At 35.8% G+C, this 21,496-nt stretch overlaps 1 protein-coding gene across 1 annotated transcript in view; it reads left to right on the forward strand.

The window, feature by feature from the left end:
• Window positions 1-21,496, forward strand: part of LOC148940382 (cytohesin-1-like) — a 73,469-nt gene that overhangs the window by 15,524 nt on the left and 36,449 nt on the right. The window contains exon 2 of the mRNA XM_089105829.1: window positions 17,758-17,825. Within this exon, the coding sequence (XP_088961955.1) occupies window positions 17,758-17,825 (68 nt within the window). The remainder of the gene's footprint in view (window positions 1-17,757; window positions 17,826-21,496) is intronic.

Below are 21,496 nucleotides of genomic sequence, written 5' to 3' on the forward strand. Positions count from 1 at the left end.
TTCTAATCGAACGAACTTAAAATTGCACATAAAGAAAAATATGCCGTTCTTAGACCTTGACAATTCCAGAAAACGATCGCTCTTTCTGCACTCGCAGGATTTGAATACTCGTAAAGATTATTCGGTTTCACATAAATACTTGGGCGACAATTCAACGAAAAATTATCGATGCATTCATCATCCCCCGCAAGTGTGTCACGAGCTTGGCTTCCAAGAATAAACCGTTTTTCTTTTCAAATTCATTCAAAGGGTCACCATATATATTCGCAGTTTCGCACTCATTGAAGAGGGTGACTACCTTTACGATAAAAAAAACAAAAAAAAACATACTGTTAGGCAGAAAGAAGAAGGAAAAAGAAAGAGAAGAAAATAAAAAAAAAACATGAAAGGAACTGAAAATTTGGCTATAAAATACAAAAGGGAAAACAAGCATACAAGTAATTCAACAACACAATTTACACAATACAAAATTGTATGGTAATATTAGGCAAATGAACCACTTCAGCCATAGCTCAAATTTTACTGATCTCTCCCACTGAGTTTTTTCCAAAAATCGTCCCGTTATTTGACCAAACATTTGTTTTTCCAAGCTTACTCTTAGCCAAGTCAAGAATCTGCTTCTTTTTTTATGTTAGGTACTCGGTGACAAAAATTCCCGACCGAGCAAGCTTTAACTTACATGCAAACACTTTTCTTGCAGTTTCAGCGGACTTGAACGCAATCAACACAGGCAAAGAACGTTTTTTTGCATTTCAAATGGTGTGCGAATCAGTATAATTTGCTCGAAATTTAAATACCGAAACTATTGCGGTCGAAGAAAAATCAGAAATTTGCATTCTATCTGTAATAACATTCAGTACACAATCAGAGATGAGAAAACCTCCACTGTGGTCAACACCATGAAATACGAGCTGATTCAGTCGTTTTTCCTGCTCTATACTATCAAGACGGGTTTCAAGCTGTTCAACCCTATTTTCCAGGGCTAGGTTCGCGTTTTGGAGAGCCCGTAGTTTGTTTTCAATCTCATCAAACTTAGTCGAAAACTGAACGAGTATAGAGTCGAGAATCTGAAAAACTATAGAGTCAATCATATCCGCACTATTTGACATTCCAACTTTTTTACAAACTTCTTTTTCAATATCATTCCGGATCTTGGATTTAAGTGTGTCCAAGTCCGATAAAACAGAGTTTACTGAATTCACCGATGTATCTGGTAAACTCGAACCGCTAATCTCAAGGTGCTTATGAGGAAAATCAGCTAAGTCCGCAAAAGCGTTCGCAACGCCTAATTCATTTTTCTTCTTAGCCTCCTTTGAAATGCTAACAAAGGTCGAAAGCTGTGAGGCTGTTGTTGTCACGATTTCATGGCATCCGGAGCAAAATATAATGTAAGATATTATAGTGTTTTTTACCTTAATTCTGTCCAAGATTTGGCATGGCAATGGTGGGTAACTTCAGAATTTTTCTCGAACAACAGTATCCTCTGTGAACTGAACCATTGAAACGTATTGTCAAAAAGGCAAAAACTACACTTAACTTTGAATAGGTAGGTCAACGTGGGCTTGGCAATCACGTTATGATCGGTTCATCAGTCCAAATATCCAAAAATTTTATCCAATTTCATTCAATATCAAGTTCATTATTCATTAATTATGTCCAATAAATCATATCCAATTTCATTCAATAGGTCACTGTGCTTTTGTAAGTATTAAATAAAAAAAAACAATTTTTTAAACGGAAAGTAAGGAGCGACAATAAAACTTAAAACGAACAGAAGTTTTACTTTCTCACAACTCTATTTTTTTTAAACAATAAAAAACTTTAGCGTAAAGAGCGCGGCGTTGAGGAAGGGACAGTCCCTTTCATATACAGAATAATTTCTGTTCGTTTTAAGTTTAAATGTCGCTCTTTACTTTCAGTTTAAAAAACTTGTTTTTTTTATTTAATTTTTGAACGTTTTTGAGTTAATACAGCTTTTATTTTGGCTTACCGTCATTGAATAAGTAAACAAAATTTGCATAAAAAATTTACTTTTCTTTTGCTAAATGGCTGTTTCTAAATTTGGTTCTGACGTAGTTTACAAATTAACTTACGTAACGAACTTCTATATTCGTATATTTTTCTTCTGGCAAAAAATACAAAGTTGCAGATATTTGCAAGATATGAGCTTGAAACCTATGTAATAGGGTTTTCTGATACGCTGAATCTGACGGTGTGATTTTCATTAAAATTCTTTCACTTGTAGTGGATGTTTCCTCCCTCTTAAAAAAATCAGGTAAATTTTCTCAGGCTCGTAGCCTTTGATGAGTAACACTAAACTTAATAAAATTTATATATTTAGAATCAGCATTATAAGCCCATTCTTTTGATACATTTATTGACATCAAAATTCCGTTTTTAAAAGTTTCGATTACTATTGAGCCGTATCGCTTGTTTTTTCTTTATTGTTTTTTTTATTACGTATATATTATTACGTATATGAGGGGGGTTCTCCCCTTACTCAATACCACGCTCTTTACGTTAAAAGTTAAAAAAAATTAATTCACAAACCCCTGAATCACACAGGCCGTTTAAATAGAATAGATAGCTCTTTTGAAAGCACTAAAAAAAACTAGCGTAAGGAGCGAGGTATTGACTTGGGGAAGAACGCCCTCATATACGAAATAATTTCTGTTCGTTTTAAGTTCTAATGTTGCCTCTTACTTTCAGTTGAAAGAACTTGTTTTTTTTTTAATTTAATTTCTGATCGTTTTTCAAATAATGCTTGGAAATCCGGCGCCCCCTTCATAGAAATGTCCCTTACCCCAAAGAAACATCCTCCACGGAAAGATTCTCCCGACTAACCCCCTCCTCCAGCAACCCCCCCACCAGAAAAAAATCCTTCCTGAAAATGTCGGTATACTTCCCAATAACCAATGCAATATGTAAGCAATGGGCAAAGTTCATATCTTGCAGCCCTTCCCCTGGGAACTGTGGGGGATTAAGTCATCCTAAGAGACTTATTTATTAGATTTTCGACTATGCTGAACAAAATGGCTATCTAAACATTTTGGTCCGGGAACTTAGGGAACAAATTGAGCGTGGAAGGGGGCCTAATTGCATTCCAATTTTTTGGGCATTTAATTAGTGCACTACAACTTTTAATTTTCGCTCAAAAGAGCCCTCTCGCCAAATTTTAAGACCACTGGATCTATACAATCACCCCTGGGAAAAAAAAACAAAAAAACAAACAAATAAACACATATCCGTGACCTTTTTTCTGGCAAAAAATGCAAAATTCCACATTTTTGTAGATAGGAGCTTGAAACCTCCGCAGTAGGGTTCTCTGATACGCTGAATATGATGGTGTGATTTTCATTAGGGCTCTATAACTTCTAGGGGGTCTTTTCCCCTTTTTTCGAAAATCAGCCAAATTTTCTCAGGCGCGTAACTTTTGATGGGTAGGACTAAACTTGATGAAACTTATATATTTGAAATCAGCATTAAAATCTGATTCTTTTGATGCATCCATTGGTATAAAAATTCCGTTTTCTACAGTTTGGGTTACCATTGAGCCGGGTCACTCCTTACTTACAGTTCGTTACCACGAACTGTTTGAACAGGTTTCAGATAATGTAATAAAATTCACACACAGGTCCTTTCGCTTTGAACAACGAATGATAACTGATATATAGCCCAAATTTGTTTCTAAACTGTTATATATTCATCCTATTTTATTTTATTTCAGTAGCATTAACCAAACTTGACTTTTTAGAGAGGCCCGCATAATGGTATAGTACCAAATGTAGCTAAATCGTAGTTTTTTTTTCACCCAAAACAACCAAATCATAACCAATTCCGATGAGGCAACCGGTTATTGTTAGATATTACACAGCGTAATTCTTGAATGTGTTTCGTTTAACAGATTAGTACCTTAATTTGTTCCTTGGAATCATTGATAAATATTGTTTTTTTTTGTGTTGTTTTTTTTACTTAGCTAGGCAGAGGATGAACACATTACTCGATGCGTCTTTTTATGTTCTTTCGAAATACAACAATAATCGCTTGTATTACAAATTCTATTTTGAGTTCTTAAATACGGCCGTGAAAGTGGTGGCATCTTGTTAATAATTTTAGCCAGCAGAAGTTGTTTAAAATTTAGTTTAACCTTACAATTCAACCATGGATACATTATTTTAAAGTAACAAATTCCAAGGCATTGATTGATTTACTATCTAATTTGATAAACTTAACACTAAGGCCGTTTTTTTTTTTTTTTTTTTTTTTTTTTTTTTTTGCTCGTCATTGTGCTCAGACCCTAATCTTTCGACAGAAAACACTTCGGTACTTATTCAGAATCCGATAAACACGAGAAGCACCGCATCGAAATCTCAAACATGCTTATGAAAGACAGGTTTTCGCAACCTAGTCAGTTATTGCTCACTCTGTGAAAGATATTTAAACTTTAGTTTTTTGGTGTTGAAGGGGCAAAAAAAGGTACCTAGGTTAGGCTATGTATTTAATATATGCTATCCTTTACCCCCACCCCCTAATTTGCAAATATATAGCCCAAATTTCTTTATAAACTATTATATTTTCATCCTATTTTGTTTTATTTCACTAGCATCAACGAAACTTCACTTCTCGCGTGTTTATCGGATTCTAAAGAAGTGCCAACTCTTTTAAGGGAAATCTTACAACTAAGATCTTACTTCTTATGTCGTTTTTATGCAAACTTCTTTCGTCATTCTCCTCTGATTAGTGGTCTGACAACAATGATGAGTATATCATCAAAGCTCTCATTATTGTTTTATTTGCCAGGAAAACGACGTTTTTTGCCCTTTTTGCTAACATCAGTGAGCAGTAAGATCTTAGAACATTGATGAACTAAAGAACGTGGTAAACATTGAGCTGTTCATATTATTGACTTAGTAGTAAAGTGAACACACCAGTAAATGCTATTTTTTTGCTCTTTGAGAATATAAAAATTGCTTTTCTTGCAAATTCAATGTTAAGCCTTTTTAGGACCCTTGAAAATTATAATTTGTTTATTTTTTTGTATAAAAAGGTTTAAATATTGGTTTCAAACTTACTATTTCATTGTGAAATCTGTCCTGTTGAAGTTTTTTAAATCTACACGCACTGATTTGTCGCATTTGAGTCGGATGAAAAAATTCAAAAGAATTTCCACATTTCCATCGGCCGTGTTTCTTTTGTCGGCCTTGATATTTTTCGGGTACTTGTGCTTTATATATAACACAGCGCTATAGACTGTACAAGGAAACCAAACACGAAAGCAGACAAAACGGGTATTTGCTAGATAAATTGATGGCAAAGCGTGGTTTCTCATTGAGTTTACAATATTTAAACGATTGTTTTTTGGGGGTTCAGGGGGTAAAAAGGTACCTAGGTTAGTTTACGTATTTAGTATATGCTATGCTTACCCCCCACTCCCCCCTAATGTGCAAATATATAGCCCAAATTTGTTTCTAAACTATTATATATTCATCCTGTTTAATTTTATTTCATTTGCATTTACCAAACTTGACTTCTTTTGTGTATAACGCTGGTTTAGTTATAATGCACTAGTACTATTTTTCGACATATAGGTGTAACGGCAGTTTTTAAGCGTCCAAACAGAATAAAAAGAAAACATGGCGGAGTTGTTTTGATTTTTTTTATTCAACTTAATCTTGAAAAATCGATGTTTATGACAAATGTTTTAACCCATTTTTATATCCAAAAATATAGAAATAAATTATTATTTAAAGGGTCCTAAAAGGGCTTTAAATTGAATTTGCGAGAAAAGCGATTATTATATTCAGAAAGAGCACAAGAAATAGCATCCAGTGGTATGTTTACTTTATTTGTAGGTCAATTATGAACTGTACCAGAACGGTAATCTGTGCAGAAAGATGTAAGATCTTGGTGCTGAAGAACGGGGTAAATATAAATCTTGTTCTGAAATTACAAACCTTTTTCTGCGCCTTCTTCTGTTCGCTATCGTAATGTTACTACCGCTCAGAAAACACGCCCTTTTATATAGACATCAACGCGTTTGGAATATGTCTTTCGGATATATATTATGCATTTGGAATATGTTACTTTTGAATAATTGATTCATGAACAAACACTATGTTTTAACCTATTTCTTGTGAAATAAGTTATAATATGATATTCTATGTGAAATAGGAAGATAAGTCATATCTTTTAGGTCCGTTTTAAGCAGTCAGGTTGGAATTTGCAACGGAAGCGATTAGTAGATTTAAAAAGAGCATAAAAAGATGCATTGAGTAAATATATTCATACTCTACTTGCTAAGTCATGGAAATTCAATACTGACCGATCATTTTATGAAACTAATATCTCTTTTAATTTAATGTTAGGTTACTTCATAAAGCCATCTGATGATTGTAGAAAGCATAAAATTCATTCTAGGGTCGCATGCGCAGGGGGAGTAGGGAATCTCAAGGTCTGTCCGTTCTCTATAATCTTGATTCTATGACTATTTATATCATTTCTTATATATTATACTATAATTAATATATATCTTTTCCTTCCTGTGAATGTGCCTTGCACGAAGTTACAAAGAGAGATAATTTTCAAAATCTAGGGGCGATACTTTTTTTTAATGTTTTAATGAAGACACAAAAATAGGCAGGTTTCAACGTATAAATGGAAGCAGCTGCAACAACACCCTCCTCACCTCCCCCAGCTGGTGAACCTAGAATTCTCCCGTGTACCTGCCTGGTAGGAGCCATAAGCAGGGTTGCCACCCGGTGAAGAAGATCACTAAATTCTACTAATATTTTGGTTGATTTAGTGATTTTCTTCAATAATCTAGTGATTTATGTGCTGATTTAGTAATTTTTTTTGTTTAGGCAATATAAAAAATCACTAGAAATAGTGTTAAATAGCCAGAGATGTGGCAACTCTGGCCGTAAGCACTTGCCAGAGTTTGTAATTATTAATTATTCAGCCTCAAATCTACCAATTTTCTTCCGCCTTTACAAATTCTTATCATTACTTTTTCTTTGCTTTTGCTTTCCTTTCTTCATTGCATCACCTAATCTTTATTGACGTCATAAAGTTAATAGATATTTTATTTCAGTAGCTGAAGCATTACTTATCCAATATTTGCCGTTTCTATGGGGACAGCATCAGTCCTGATTTATCCTAGGAATTATCAGATTTCTTGACAATTCAAAAGAGGAATAAACTATTTTTTATTTGTTATGTTATTTGCATTTAATGCAGATGTTTAATTAGGAAATTTATCTCAGAAAAATTCAAAGTCGTTGGGACAAGTTAGTCAACGCTAGAATCAGGGTCGCTAATTCGGATGGGAGCAGTGGGCAATTACCCCCTCCCCCCTCCTTAGATGCTGAAGAATACAGTCTTTGTATTTTCGTTAAAAAGACATAAAGGACAAAAATGTCCCCTAAATTTTGAATAATAAAAAATAGTGGAAAATCCTTCTTACCTATATTTTCGTGAATTTTCGTGTCGCGACTGTCTAGAAGGGGAACTTGGTTTTCCTCTTGAAGTGTCATATTTTATTTAAGCCCCTCGTTAAATCAATTCGTATATGCATGTCTAGGCTCGAATTGTGTATAACTACTCCTGAATTTATCAGAAAGAGACACATTTCCCAAATGCAGGAAAGTTATAAAAAAAAATGTGGTACTTGTGTATTATAGCGACGACACTCAAGAAGTGAAGTCAAGTTAATCATAATGAAATATACCAGAATATGATGAAAATTAAATACTTTAGTAACAAAATTTTGGAAAAGACAACAGAGAATTATGGAAAGCAGGCTGCCCAGAACACATTATAGTGAATACTTAACCAACTCTATATATTAAATATTTAATTAAAATATGCCTGCATAGTAGTTTATCTCAATCAGGCTAAGATAATTATCTCCGAGTGCGCACAGAGAAACTGGTTTTACAACAGATTAAGAACAACAGTGGTCGTTATAATACACAAGTACCAAAAATGTTATTAAAAGGATAAAAGAAAACCGTAATTTGCTAATAAAAAAGTGTTACAATTAGAGACGGAGTCGTAGTGATTGTCGAATCGTGTCTGACCAATTTTAAAATGAGAGAAAGAAAATGCATTCTCGAACCGTTAGGTTTTCTTTATTTTTTATTTATTTTCTGTCTTCCAGCCACATTTGAGTTATTGCGGAAATAGATCCCTTATTTACCATTTTCGAAAGATTATATCAAGCTAATCATGAAATCTCTTATGTACTGAACACAATGAATTGAAACCTTAGTCAAGAGTCATAACCGTTGGGAAAATTCATTCGAGGTTGGGTTCCAGAAGTGGAAGCATTATTTATTTGATAAATAACGCTGGTACAAGGGCTTACCCACTTTCAAAAATATATACATCAGGTGGAGAGTGCCCAATACTACATTAAGTGACAGAGAATGTACAGCCCCTTGCATTGATGAATCTAGTTTCTAAGATAACAGGATCACTCGACGAATTTAATATATGAATTTTGGCGCCCATACATGGTTGACACCGTCCTCCCCCCAAATAAATCACTTTTTGGGGATAGATACATTTTATTTATCTTTATTTACATAAACCTAATTTAAATAATTGACTCTTTTTATTTAACTTTATAAACTTTGGGCTATTTATTTAAATTTATTTAGGTACTTACGTGTTATAGCGACCACTCTTATCACTTGGTCTATAATGAAACGGGTTTTCTGTGTCCACCGGGAGATGATCAGCTTAGTCTTAGCGAGATAAACGATATCTCTGCAAGTCTGCAAGTATATTTTAATCAAATATCTAATATACAGAGGTCGTTAAATTAGGTATTGAATATAGCCCAATGCGTTTTGGGCGGCCTGCTTACCATAATTTTATTTTGTAGTTTCCATAGTTTCATGGGCGTAAGCAGCATTAGGCAGCATATTGTCTAGGGGGGGGGCAGTCGATAGTGTGATGGAGTTTTATCAACTGCTTTTTCCAAACCATCTGCTTTTTAAGCCATATTTAATATAAATTTGAAGGTCTAGGGGGGGGGGGGGAAGCTGCCCCCCTGCCCCCCCCCTCCCTTCGCCCATGCATAGTTTGTTACTAAACTGTTACATTTTCATCATATTTTGGTATATTTCATTAGGATTAACCTAATTTCACTCCTTCGGTGTGGTCGCTATAACCCGTAAGTACCCTTATTAATTATAGCCTAAGCTTTATTTATCCTTCTTTTAATGAATAGTGTGTAAGGGATGATTATTGTGCATAAATATTGTAGTAAGGTAATCAAGGTTGGGACAAAACATGAATGAAAGAGCGTAGGTCAGGTCAGTTAGGGTATCCCTACCGATATTATGTTAGGCTGTGAGTAATCATACCTTATCCTTTGTTGGGTTGACATTATCTAGTTTATGGAAATGTATATTTTCCAACGTTTAATTTGGGATAAAAAGAAACATTTCTTGAATTTTCTAATATTAATACCACATGTTCAATAAGTCCACTGTAGACTCAAAAAAGGATAAGGATAAATACTCACAGGTCCCTGGAACAACTTAACCGAACTAATTCTACGCCCTCCCCTTCAGGCTTGGTGCCGAATCTTAACCACTTGGAAATATTATTTATCCAAAATAATCATGTTATTCTATGTTTATTAGAAATCAAGGTACTCCTGTATTATTCAGAACATACTTAAGAAGTTTGCTGAATGTAAGATCTATGAAAACCGGTTTCATAGCCACAAAGACAAATGATGCTTGACAGAATGCATTGGACTTGTATAATTTCGGCTATATATTTCCACATTATTGGGTGGGGGAAAGGTTAGGTTAAGTTAGGTAACTTCACCCCCACAGCCCAATCCCGCAATGTGCAAATATATAGCCCAAATTTTATTATTATATAACTAAAGTATATTTTCATCATATTTTCGTATATTTCATTATGATTAACCTAACTTCACTACTCGAGTGTGTTCTTAATAATACGCGAGTACCGAAATAAAATCTAAAACTGCACGAGCGGTTTCTCAAGCTGCTCTTCAAGGCCGTGTCCAGGGGGGGGGGGGTTGACTCCTTGACATTTTTGTTTGACTGGTAAAAGCGTAACAAAACGCATATTCTTTGATGCCATTTTCAAAGTTTTTGTTCTGAAGTTTCACCTTTGAGATTCTGGCTTTCGAGTAAAACTAGCAGATTTGGCAGCAAAAAAGAATATATAACTAGAAGCTTGAAATGCGTCAGTATCTGGTTTTGCCCGTTTGTTTGTTACTTAAAATAACAAATTGCAGCATATCTTGGTGAAACGGGACTGCTCACTTTTTCTTTCTATTATGCTTTTACTTTTCTTGACCTTATTCTAACTGATTTTTGTCTTCAAGATTTGTAACATTCGTGTGCATGTACGCACACATGCCATACTTGGACGATCAAGGGCATATTTAGATTGCGGAAGGGTGCGGCACCTCTAGAAAAATTCGTAAAGCAAGTGTAAAGCCAAGTCCTAACGTGAAACGATAATATACTCTATGCCCTCCTTGCGGGCCGCTTCCAATGAAAGATCATCAGATATGCTCATTATGGGAGAACACTAGTATCAAAATAAAGAGCGTACCCCTCCTCTGCTCAGGTACAACATGTATGCAAGATTTTCCTAGGTGGTTGTTGCGAACTTAAAAAAAAGAAACGCTAAAAACAGGTAAATTACAAGCATCTTGTAGGACCTCAATAATATTTTTTTAGATGTTTAGGGTGCTCGTGGCTGGGGACTTCCTTGCACATGCCTGATCCAGATGTATATTAAACTCTTATTGACGCTGGTACTCTGTATTGGTGGGAGGGGAATAGTTTCATCGTAACAGCAGATTAAATGCCAGTTATGTAGAAGTTATGTCCAAAGCTTATATTTTGTGGTAATGGTTCGCATTTTTTATACCAGACAAATGTGATATTTAAAAAATAAAGAGTTATTTGCGTTTTAAGATTTTGTTCATCTTCCAGGGAGGTTTAATACTCGGTCCACACCAGAGAATGTTGTGCGGGTTTTGGTACACATGATTTGATCTAGTAGGCATCCCCCATAGCTGACATCACTGCTTTAATATGAATGAATTGGGTTGGGCGAAATTTGCTTCATAGGCAGATTCTTCTACGTTTTTATAGTCAAAAGGAAAAAAGAGTAAGACGAGCATCATCAATAATGATTTGAAAAGATATTTTCTGCTCACGTTTTAAGTAATCGAATGCCAACCAAAGGTTATCTCTAAACCGGTCATGTCCGAAGATAAGAAATCCTGCCAATTTCTCAGTTAAATGTTTGAACATCTACATTGTGCAGTGCTTTTTCTATTGTTGGCTAAAATGTTTATGTTCTATTGCGTTTGGTTAACAGTTAGTGTGTTCTAAGTGTTGTGTGAAAAGATATCCCACAAGTAGGTTTTCCTACACTCGTCACATGATTTACCGGGGTTAACCCTGAGAAACACCCGATTCCTGGATACTACTACTCTTAGTGAGAGATAACTTAAAATTGATTCAGATAAGTAGCATATTCGACAACAAGGACGAACACTAATTTCAATGGACTTATTTCCAAGAAATGTCAGGTCGTTTTGTGACCCTGAGTTTCTGTGTAACAATTTGTTTATTGTATTTGCTCGGCTGTTTCGCCCCCTTCCGTCAGTTCACTATCAAGATGTGAATTCAAATAGGCCCGTGCCCAAAAAAGAGGGGACAAAGAGGAGAATTGGTGCAAGAAGAAAACGGATTCCAAAATATAATTCCGAAGTATTAAACTATTTCTAGATATCCTGTTTCGGTTACAGGTGCAAACTTGCCATCCTGGGGGGGGGGGGTATTGAGTATAAACAAATATTGGTGTGTTAAAGTCAAATACTTATGGCTCCTTTAAGCGTTTTGTGGTGGGGGGGGGGTGGGCTTAATACCTTAAAGATCATGTCGAGGATGACTCTGGCTTCATAAACCCCATGAAGTGTGAACTATGGTTTTGATTGTGCTCAAAACCGTTGGGCATAATTTAAGGAGTTGCCTGCTTTCACGAATCATATAAACCAGGTCGTACTTCTTACGCATAATAGAAGTGCCCCACGTGTGGCTGAACAAGTGATGCTAGGAGATATACATTGTGGCAAAGATGGGCAACCCTTTGGTACATTCCAAAATTTTATAGGGGAGCAAAAAAGGTCTTCAAGCTTATTATGGAAAGATTTATTGTTTCAAAAGTTAATCAACAAAATCAGTTCTTTACATCAGTGGTTCTCAAACTTATTTAGACACTTTATCCCTTTTTACCCACAAAACATTTTAGGTACCCCTTCTCAGTTAACGGTTACTAAGTAAACTATAGGTAAAATATAAATCAAATTGCCAGTCCTAGAGTTAAAGGGTTTTTTTTATTTTTTTCTGTTTGGCCGCGTACCCCTTAAAAAATTTCGTAACCCCAAGGGGTACGTGTACCACAGTTCGAGAACCACTGCTTTATATTACGTAATTTAACTATATAACTTAGCTTCATGATTCTATATAGTACACACATTTATGTTCGGTAGTTTTTGGGCTAGAGGTATGGAGGGTTTGTCATGAGAGTACCTCTTTGAAATTTGAGACACAGTATGGATAAAGTGTAAACTACGCAATTAAATAACTGCACCCAAACCCACGCTCTCCACTTAATTGAAACCCCAGCCTCCTTGTCTTGTGTTATAGTTTCTTTTCTTTTTTTTTACTTTGAATTTTTGCAAAAAAGGAAATTGAAAGAGCTTTTCTCGCCTTGATACTGAGCTCCCATATGTTCTCATGAAAATAACGGACCCTGAGGTTTTCATACGGGTTACCAGGGCTGTATCCAGGGGGGGGTGTTTCCCCAAGCCCCGAAATGTTTTCCCGAGTCGTGAAGTAACAAAAATGCATATAAACAAATATTTGATGTGTTTTAAAGTTCCCATCCCCCCTGAACAATTTTACATCTTTAAAATTTAAAAACTAGCGCTTTACTGAAAACGCAAAGCCGACACCCCCCCCCCCCTCCCCCGAAAAAATTAAAATAAATAGAATATTCTCTTAAATAGGAGAAAATTCTGCGACCAGCCAGCGCAAAGCAGAGACTCCTTTTATAAGTCTCTCGATGGTCTTTCAGCGACCATGATATCGATAACTTTCAATAGACAATCATGATTATTAAAAAAAAAAAACTCAAAGAAGCTCAGTTTTTAGTGAAGTACTAGTTTTTTTTAATTTTAAAGATATTAACAAATATCAGGAATCAGTTTATATGAACTTATTTTGTTTATTTTTTTTTTATTTTTAAGTTTCGAAATTGCTCTCTACTTTCGTAGGATAAACTTTTTTTGAGAAATGACTATCCCAGACCACACGTATGCTGTATTTAGTTCTGTTTTCTCTTTTTTTTCGTCTTTCTTTTTTTTGCTAGGCACTCCTATAGCATATACTGGTCGTCCAAGCCCATAGTCCAGGCCCCTGGGTATAGTTTTTTCTTCAAATTTTATAGTTTTCAAGTCATTATTTAACTATAAAGAAGAAAAACTTGATTGACGAGTATGAATAATTTAAAGCTAAATATTTTGGTAGTTTCTGTGATTTTTACTTAATAGTTGCTTTAAGTAATGAAAAAAACACTGAGATATAGGAACATCCTTTCAAATGAGCCCTTAAACAGCTCTCTATGATGTTCCACTCCCCGCTAGCGCCGAATAAAAAAGAAGAAGAAATAACAAAGAAAAGAAGACTCATCAGTGCTACCTATGCAAAAAAGTGATTTTCCTTTTGTTCAAATTGGGGGACTTCAAGTTTCCCATCTGACGCCATTTTTTGGGTTTTGGGGCTTTTTTTCGAAATTTCGACAGATTTGTTTTAAAAATAGCATTTACTAATAAGACTAATGGAATAATAGTTACCATTCACGAATCGGCTATAAATGGCAGTTTTCTTTTACTAGACAAGTTTTTTTAACGCGGTTTTAAAATTTTGGTTACTGCGACCCGTGGTTTGTTCTTTACTAGGTTGTAGATATCGCTGCAACCATGATGGAACTACAAATGAGAAAGATAACCGATTCGGTATGCCTTGTCTAGTAAACATTTATCTTGTAATAGGTAAGCAAGGCCGTAGCCTGGGGGTTATGGGGTTTGAACCCCCCCCCCCCCTCCTCTCAGTTCGAAATTTTCGCCCAACTCATAAAAACGTAGATAGAAATGCGTATAAAAAAATTTTTATGCGTTTTTCAAAGTTTTTTTTTGTATCCCCTCCTCCGAAAAAAAATTCCTCGATACGCCCTAGTAGGCAAGACAGTGTTTTTTCCCTTTTCGTTTTACTACGCTTTTCCTCAGTTTGATTTGCTCTACCAGAAACTTTTTCTCAATTTCTTTTTTGTCATAAATGATTTGACAATTTTTATATTTTTTTTTATTATTCTCTCAATTAGAACTGCATGTTCGATGCGGTGCGATGAGGAAAAAATAAGAAAGAAAGAGAATTCAGTACATCCCAGGCACATACCGATGAATTTTTTTCACAGGGGGGGGAACCTTCTAAAAAAATAGGTGAATTACAAGGGAAATGTAAGGAATTATAAGGGCCATTTAAATATTTTAGGGTTTAGGGCAAAGAAATGGGACAAAATCCCACCATCACCCTAAAATAATACAGAGCTTTAATCCAGTCGTTGATGTAACCTGGAATCCAGCAAACAGCTGCTTTTCGGGCCAAAGTGCTCGACCAAAGCCGCTTTTTGGTCCTCTTAGTTTTTATAATTGTATTTTTTCATTTTGGTACTTGTTAGTTAAACGAAACACTCAAGAATTATGTTTAGGTTAGATCTGAGAAAACGGTTTTCATAGCCACAAAGACAAGTGACAGAATAGATGGAAAATATATAATTTGGGCTATATATTTGCACATTAGGGGGATGTGGAGTAAAGTATTTAGACAGCCTGAAGCTAGAAAACAATTCTTACTTTGTAATATACAGATTAATTGTAGCTAACACGTTTTGCATGCAACCCCGCTATACTTCACCCCTACCCCCTAATGTGCAAATATATATCCTAAATTATATATTTCCCATCTGTTCTGTCACTTGTCACTTTGCCTTTGTGGCTATGAAATCGGTTTTCTCAGATCTAACCTAAGCGTAATTCTGAGTGTTTCGTTTAACTAACAAGTAGCTTTATTTGTCTTTGTTAATTATCTTTTGTTTTGTTTATGTAATTGACTTTTATTTTGAAGCTTTGAATATATTGGGGTGGATGGGGAGAGTTTGCAGCTATGTTGGTCTCAGGTGGCTTAGTGCTCCAGCGATTTGTTAGTAGTAGTAGTAGTAGTTTTATTCTCTCTGTTATTGACTGATGGTTAATTTAACGTGATAATTTTCTTCTTACTGCGAGTTGCACTTTAGGACAAAAATAGGGTTGCCACCAAGGCCTTATCCAAGGGAGGAATGGGGGGGGGGTTGCCCCCCCTCAATTTTTTCGACTCGTAAAAACGTAACAAAAATGAATGTAAATAAATTTCTGATGTTTTTAAAGTTTTTGAACCACCAGCCCCCCCCCCCCCCCCAAAAAAAATCCTATTGAACCCCCCTCGAAAGAAAATCCTGGATACGGTCAGTTCCTGAAGTTCTACAATTGCCGAAATTTGCATGCTACACAGCGATTTTCAATGCTATAGTAAAAAAATTCACTGAAATAGTGCTAAAATAGCAACTTCGGGCTACACGTGGCAACCTTGCGCACGATTGCTGCGGCGATAATGAATCACGTGCGTGATTTTTTTTTATTTGGGCTATATTCAACTTTGAGGCATAATTTTTATGATTGACCGATCAGAATGGAGATATAAGGGATATTTTTGGGGAAACTGGAAAAGATGGAAATTAGGAACAATATTTTTCCTCTCTTTAAGGTGAATCTGATAAAATGCACAACGAATTAGTTTGAGGAGAAAATGCTAGGCAATAAATTGGTAGACTGTTGGTTCAGGCTTTTCAAACTAGGTTATTGTTATTTCAGTTTTTCGCTTCTAAAGTACAAATTTGGCGTTAAAATAGGGGAAAAGCATAGGTCTTTCCCGCATCTTGACTTTTTATGAACAGATGTGGTTATAGTATGACTTGGGCATGAATTAAAAGAATGTTACTAATTACTGCTCCCGAATTATAACATCTCCGCTCTTTAAACGTGTATTTTCAGTGCATGATCTACATTGTTTGTGGTCTTTGAAGTCTTATATGTTGTCAAATTACGTTAACTAGCACAAGCCCTCATAAAACTGAGTGTGTAGTGCTGCAGCGATTTTCATGGTCTTCTCTGTTGGTATTTAACCTGATTCTCAAAGGGAATATCCCGTTATCCCGGCAAAGGTCCACCCCCTTGTGTTTTATCCTAGAAGGGAAAAGGGCTACGAAAACGCAAGATTTAGGCTGTTATGCATCACTTTTCCAATTTTCTTCAGTGAATAACCTGAGGCAAGGGCTTTTCCACATATTTCCAAAAAATGGATTTGGCATAGAGCAATCTTTTGTAAACCTGATTACTTATTATGTCTTCACTCTTTAAATGTGTATTTCTAGGTGTAAAGGCTACAATGTCTGTGGTCTTCTTGCTCTGTTTGTCGTGCGAAGTTACATTTAATAGCAAGAGCCCCCGTGAAGATTTTTCTATTGAAGACTGGGCCGCATCCAGGTTTTTTGTTTGGGGTGGGGGGGGGGCTGAAAGGATATCCTCCTGTGGAATTTGTCCAGCGTTCTTAAATAAGTTTTTTTTTATAGAGCAGTATTGATTCCAAGTATTGATATACATTATAGTTTCGTAAAGTCGACAATTAGGGTTTGTCAAGCTCACTACGATAAATGTTTATAAAACAAAGTCTAAACAATGATTTTTCACCCGAGGGTTGCTCACTTTCAGAAATCACATGCCCCAGATGGTGGATACTAAGCGTGGTTTAAACTCTGCTAAGCATTGTAGAACTTCGAGGGGGGGGTGCTTGTTTAGAATCCGGTAGGCACGCGAAAAGTAATGTTTTGTTAATGCTAATGAAATAAAACGAAATAGGATAAAAATATAATAGTTCAGAAACAAGTTTGGGCTATATATTTGCACATTAGGGGGGTGGGGGTAAAGCATATATTAAATACGTAACCTAAAAGTTTAAATATAGTTCCCGGAGTGAGAAACCCTTTGTTTATACAGCGTCTCATATGGAATTACCAGGTAATGCCTATCTGATCTTCGCAATACAATTCTCGCGTGCTTACCGGATTCTAAACAAGTGCCCTTCGGGGCACAGGCGACGTTCTGATATGTACACGAGGTGGCAACTGTTATATGTTCGGTCTTGACGGGGTGATGTGGTGCAGCTACTCTACTGGTCTTCTCTGTTGATTACCTTGTCTGCTATATTTCTATTAAATTTTGCTTAAAATGAAAGTCTTATGGCTTAAGTCCATTCCTGTAATGTTATATACATGGGCGTAGGCAGCATTAGGCAGCATATTGTCTAGGGGGGGGGCAGTCGATAGTGTGATGGAGTTTTATCAACTGCTTTTTCCAAACCATCTGCTTTTTCAGCCATATCTAATGTAAATTTGAAGGTCTAGGGGGGCAGCTGCCCCCTCCCTACGCCCATGGTTATATATCAGTATTGTATCAGTAGTTCCCATACTGTTACTGTATCAGAACTTGGGTTCTTTGCACTGATTTCACTCGCTAAAAATAATTTTTTTCAGGCATTGAAGGACGAGCTAGCTGAAGTTAATAGTGGAATTCAAGCTCTTGACAGTAATGGAGACGAAAGGTAATATTCTTTCCTAAGTTGTATATTTTTTTGTTCATTTTCCAACCTGTCACTAAACAAAAAACAAAAGACAGAGTATAAGATAATACAAAAAAAAGAAATTGAAAATACAGAGTAAGTACAGAAGTATACTGTCGCAGAATACTGTCGCAGAAGTATACAGAGTATACTGTCGCAGAAGGGACGACTGCTGGTGCGACAACCACAGAAAAAGTATCTGTCTCTTTTCGGACGGCTTGACATGGTTCATCACTTATGAATGTTCTCCCTGACATATGAATGTTGTATGATATGTATAAGTACTGCCCCCCCCCCCCCCGGTCCTGAATTCTATCAAACTATATCGAGTATTATTACCTTCTAAAAAAAATTGCAAAATTCCTTTTTGTGGCGTGTTAAGAGAAGATGAGAGACGGGGGCCAAGTGCCTTCGGTGATTGAGCCAGGGGTCTATATGACCCTGCAAATGATCAGGAACTCACGCTAGAGGGTTTTTTGTATGGTCTTGGTCAAAACAGGAGAATTCTATATTAAATTTAGTTTTTTTTTTTTTTTTTTTTTTTTTTTTTTTTAATCTCAAGTAATTCTAAGACCGCCCTGGATTAAAAGAAAAAATTGTGAAAAAATAAAAACGCAGATAATTCCAGCCAGCGAAAAAAGGAAGGATAAATAGGCAGATATTTTCGAGCGGGAGACTCGCCGAAATATCTGCGTATTTATCCTTTCTTTTTTCACTTACTTGAATATCGTTTTTTCTTCATATTTTTTTTTCATTTTGTCAAGTTTTAAATCATTCAATCTTTCAGGAGATGGGGTAGTTCATGTACTTACGAAGGGGAAGATAAGGCGAAAATCTTTTTACTCATGGTAAAATCAATAATAAGAAATATTTTGAGGGGAGGTGTCCAATTATAAGAAAAAGATATTTGTTGATTTGAATATCAAGGGCCAAGAATTTCATAAAGACTTAGGATTTTGGAGGGCCCGGGCTCAAAAGCCCCTTGTATATGTCCGTAGGACAGCCCCCCTCCCAATGCCCACAGGCCTGTAGATGACGCCTATTTTTTTATTTTTCTTTTGGAAGAATGGTATAAAAGAAAGTTAGATTTGCATAAACTAGCCTAATTGAATCTGGCTTTCTCGCTCACAGATCATATGACTTAGTTTCTGTGGGTAGTATAGGAGCAATTTCTAACACTGTGTTTTTTCTATTTATTTTTTAATTCTATGGGCTGTATTGACGTAGAGACTAACATTTTTTTTTTATTGTGTTGGCCTCTGACGACTTTTTGCTTCTGTGAGTAGCACTGGTTGTAGCAATTAATGCGATTTTTTTATTTGTAAATAATTTTCATTTTTTAAATGTTTCGAAAGAAAAAAAAATTCTTGTTACCTTAAGTAGCCTAGTAGATATCTGGCAAATTTCCCTCGGAATGTTCTTATCTAATCAAAATAATATTTACTTTACTACTAGTTTATCAAATCGTATTTGCCTTTGATACTGACACCCAAGGCCGTATCCAGGGGGGATTAGCGAGTTTTAAACCTCCCCCCCCCTCGGAAATGTTTGTCCGACTTGTAAAAACTTTATAAAAATGAGAATAAACAAACTTTGATGTGTATTTTAGTTTTCTTTAATCTCCCCCCCCCGGAAAAAATCCTGGATACTACCCTGCTGATACCTTATTCATTTCTGGCCTCCAGCTTGATTGCATGCTTCCAAATTTTTTTTAAGAAAAAAACTATTGATAGTAAAAACTACTTTTCTATGAATCCATGGCGAGTTTCCCTTGGAAATCTCCTTATCTAACCAAAGGAAAAGGCTCCGACATTTTATTTCATTACTAATTTTTCAAATTGCATTTGCCTTTCATTATTGACACCGTATCTGTTTGTGGTTTCCAGCTTAATCGCATTACGAAAATATACTTCGAGTCTTTTGTTTAGGTAGGGACGAGTCTGCTTTATACGTGTTAACATTTAAGGCGAAACGGTACCTTAAAGGCTCATCGTATCTAGTCTATTATAAACTTCTTTATTTTTTGTGGCCTAGCTATTTAGAATTGATTCTGGTGGTCTTGCCATAACTTGTAGCGCTTAGATAAAAGATCCGTATAAATGGCAGAAAAGTAAAAGCCGACACCTTCTTTCCAGATTATGTTAGAAAACCATACAACGTCTCGCGTTTTGTGCCAGAAATATTCAGTTTTAATGAAACTTGAGTCATCAGAAAACGTGAATTTTTTTAATTAATTAAATGGAGTGGAATTTTATTTTTTAAGTTCAGGAAAGAGTGGTCCTAAAAATGTTCTAGTATACCCGCTAAGAAAAAGCTAAAAATTAGCTCAGAGGAATTGCTCATTTGACCAGTATGACCACTTTGAGAGTTCACGGTGGTGTTACCCGCTTTGATTGACAAGCTCACCGAAAAAGGGACGTAAAAATTTGCTGTCTATTCAGTCAAATTTCACAATCTAACCGCTAATTCTCGACAGATCTCAGTGATGGCTAGTCCCTGGGGAGAATTTGCTAATACGGTCGTTTGTCTTTGAGACGGTCAGCCAGCGCTAAGGTTAGCAAAAAAAATCTTCGATGTACCGTATAAACACCTTTGTTGTCGAAGTAGTAGTCCATTTGTTCTTGACCTGAATTTCTTGATCTAATCAAAAGAATAGGTTTGCTCATTTACTTTCTTACCGATTTATAGATTGGATTCGTCTTTTGTTAATGACATCTTAGCCAGTCTGGCCTATACTACAGATTTGTTTTTTTTTTACGAAAATATATTTATAATCTTTTCTTCAGGGAGATGAGGGACGAGACTTTTCTATACCTGTTAAGCTCTACCTCACTTAACTGAATAGTTGCTGTTTCATGAAATATAGAACAATTTATTGCTATTTCTATATTGAATTCTATAAGTCATATTGTTAGCACACAAGGCCGTATACAGGGGGGGGAGTACCCGGTTTGAACCCCCCCCCCCCCCCCGAAATTGACCGAGTCGAAAACTAGTGGAAATTAGTAAAACCTTAGTAAAAATTAGTAAAATTAGTTGAAAACCGAGTCGAAAATTAGTAACCCCCCCCCGAACAAAAATCCTGGATCTGCTCTTGTTAGCACATGTCGTTTATTTTGCTTTTTCAGTTTGATTTTGGTGCAAATTTAGTTTTGTTTTTGTATTTTCCTGGAAATATGTTTAAAATACAATTTTATTATAATTGGCTGTTTATTATCCCCTCTTAATCCCTAACAAGAACAGTCTGTCCACACATTTGATACTGCTTTATTGTTGAATGCTAATTGGCTGATTGCTAATACCTTATTTGACGTTCGTTCATATCAAAATTTGTCCGTGGGGGGAATAGGATTTTGGGCCTGATCCAGAACAATAGAAAAAATCTCAACTTCAGAGCATTTGGTTTCCCAGAATCAAAAGATACACGCTCCACAATCTCGTCTTGAATTCTTTAAAGCAACGCGCAATAATAAATCGCTACAAAAAAGGCGGCATCCAATAGCTGATGCTTCTGTTGTATCTATAGTAGGGACTATAGAAAATGTGATTGATCCTGATGATGTCAAAAGAAGTTGGTGCGACAGTCCAAGGCAGTCAGATCAAGTCAAGCCTTCCAGGCCCATATTAACTTCTAGTAAATGTGCTGTCTCTTA

The sequence above is a fragment of the Artemia sp. Qi Xiang Cuo genome, chromosome 20, assembly GCF_049724085.1.
Source record: "Artemia sp. Qi Xiang Cuo chromosome 20, ASM4972408v1, whole genome shotgun sequence".
Taxonomy (NCBI): domain Eukaryota; kingdom Metazoa; phylum Arthropoda; class Branchiopoda; order Anostraca; family Artemiidae; genus Artemia; species Artemia sp. Qi Xiang Cuo.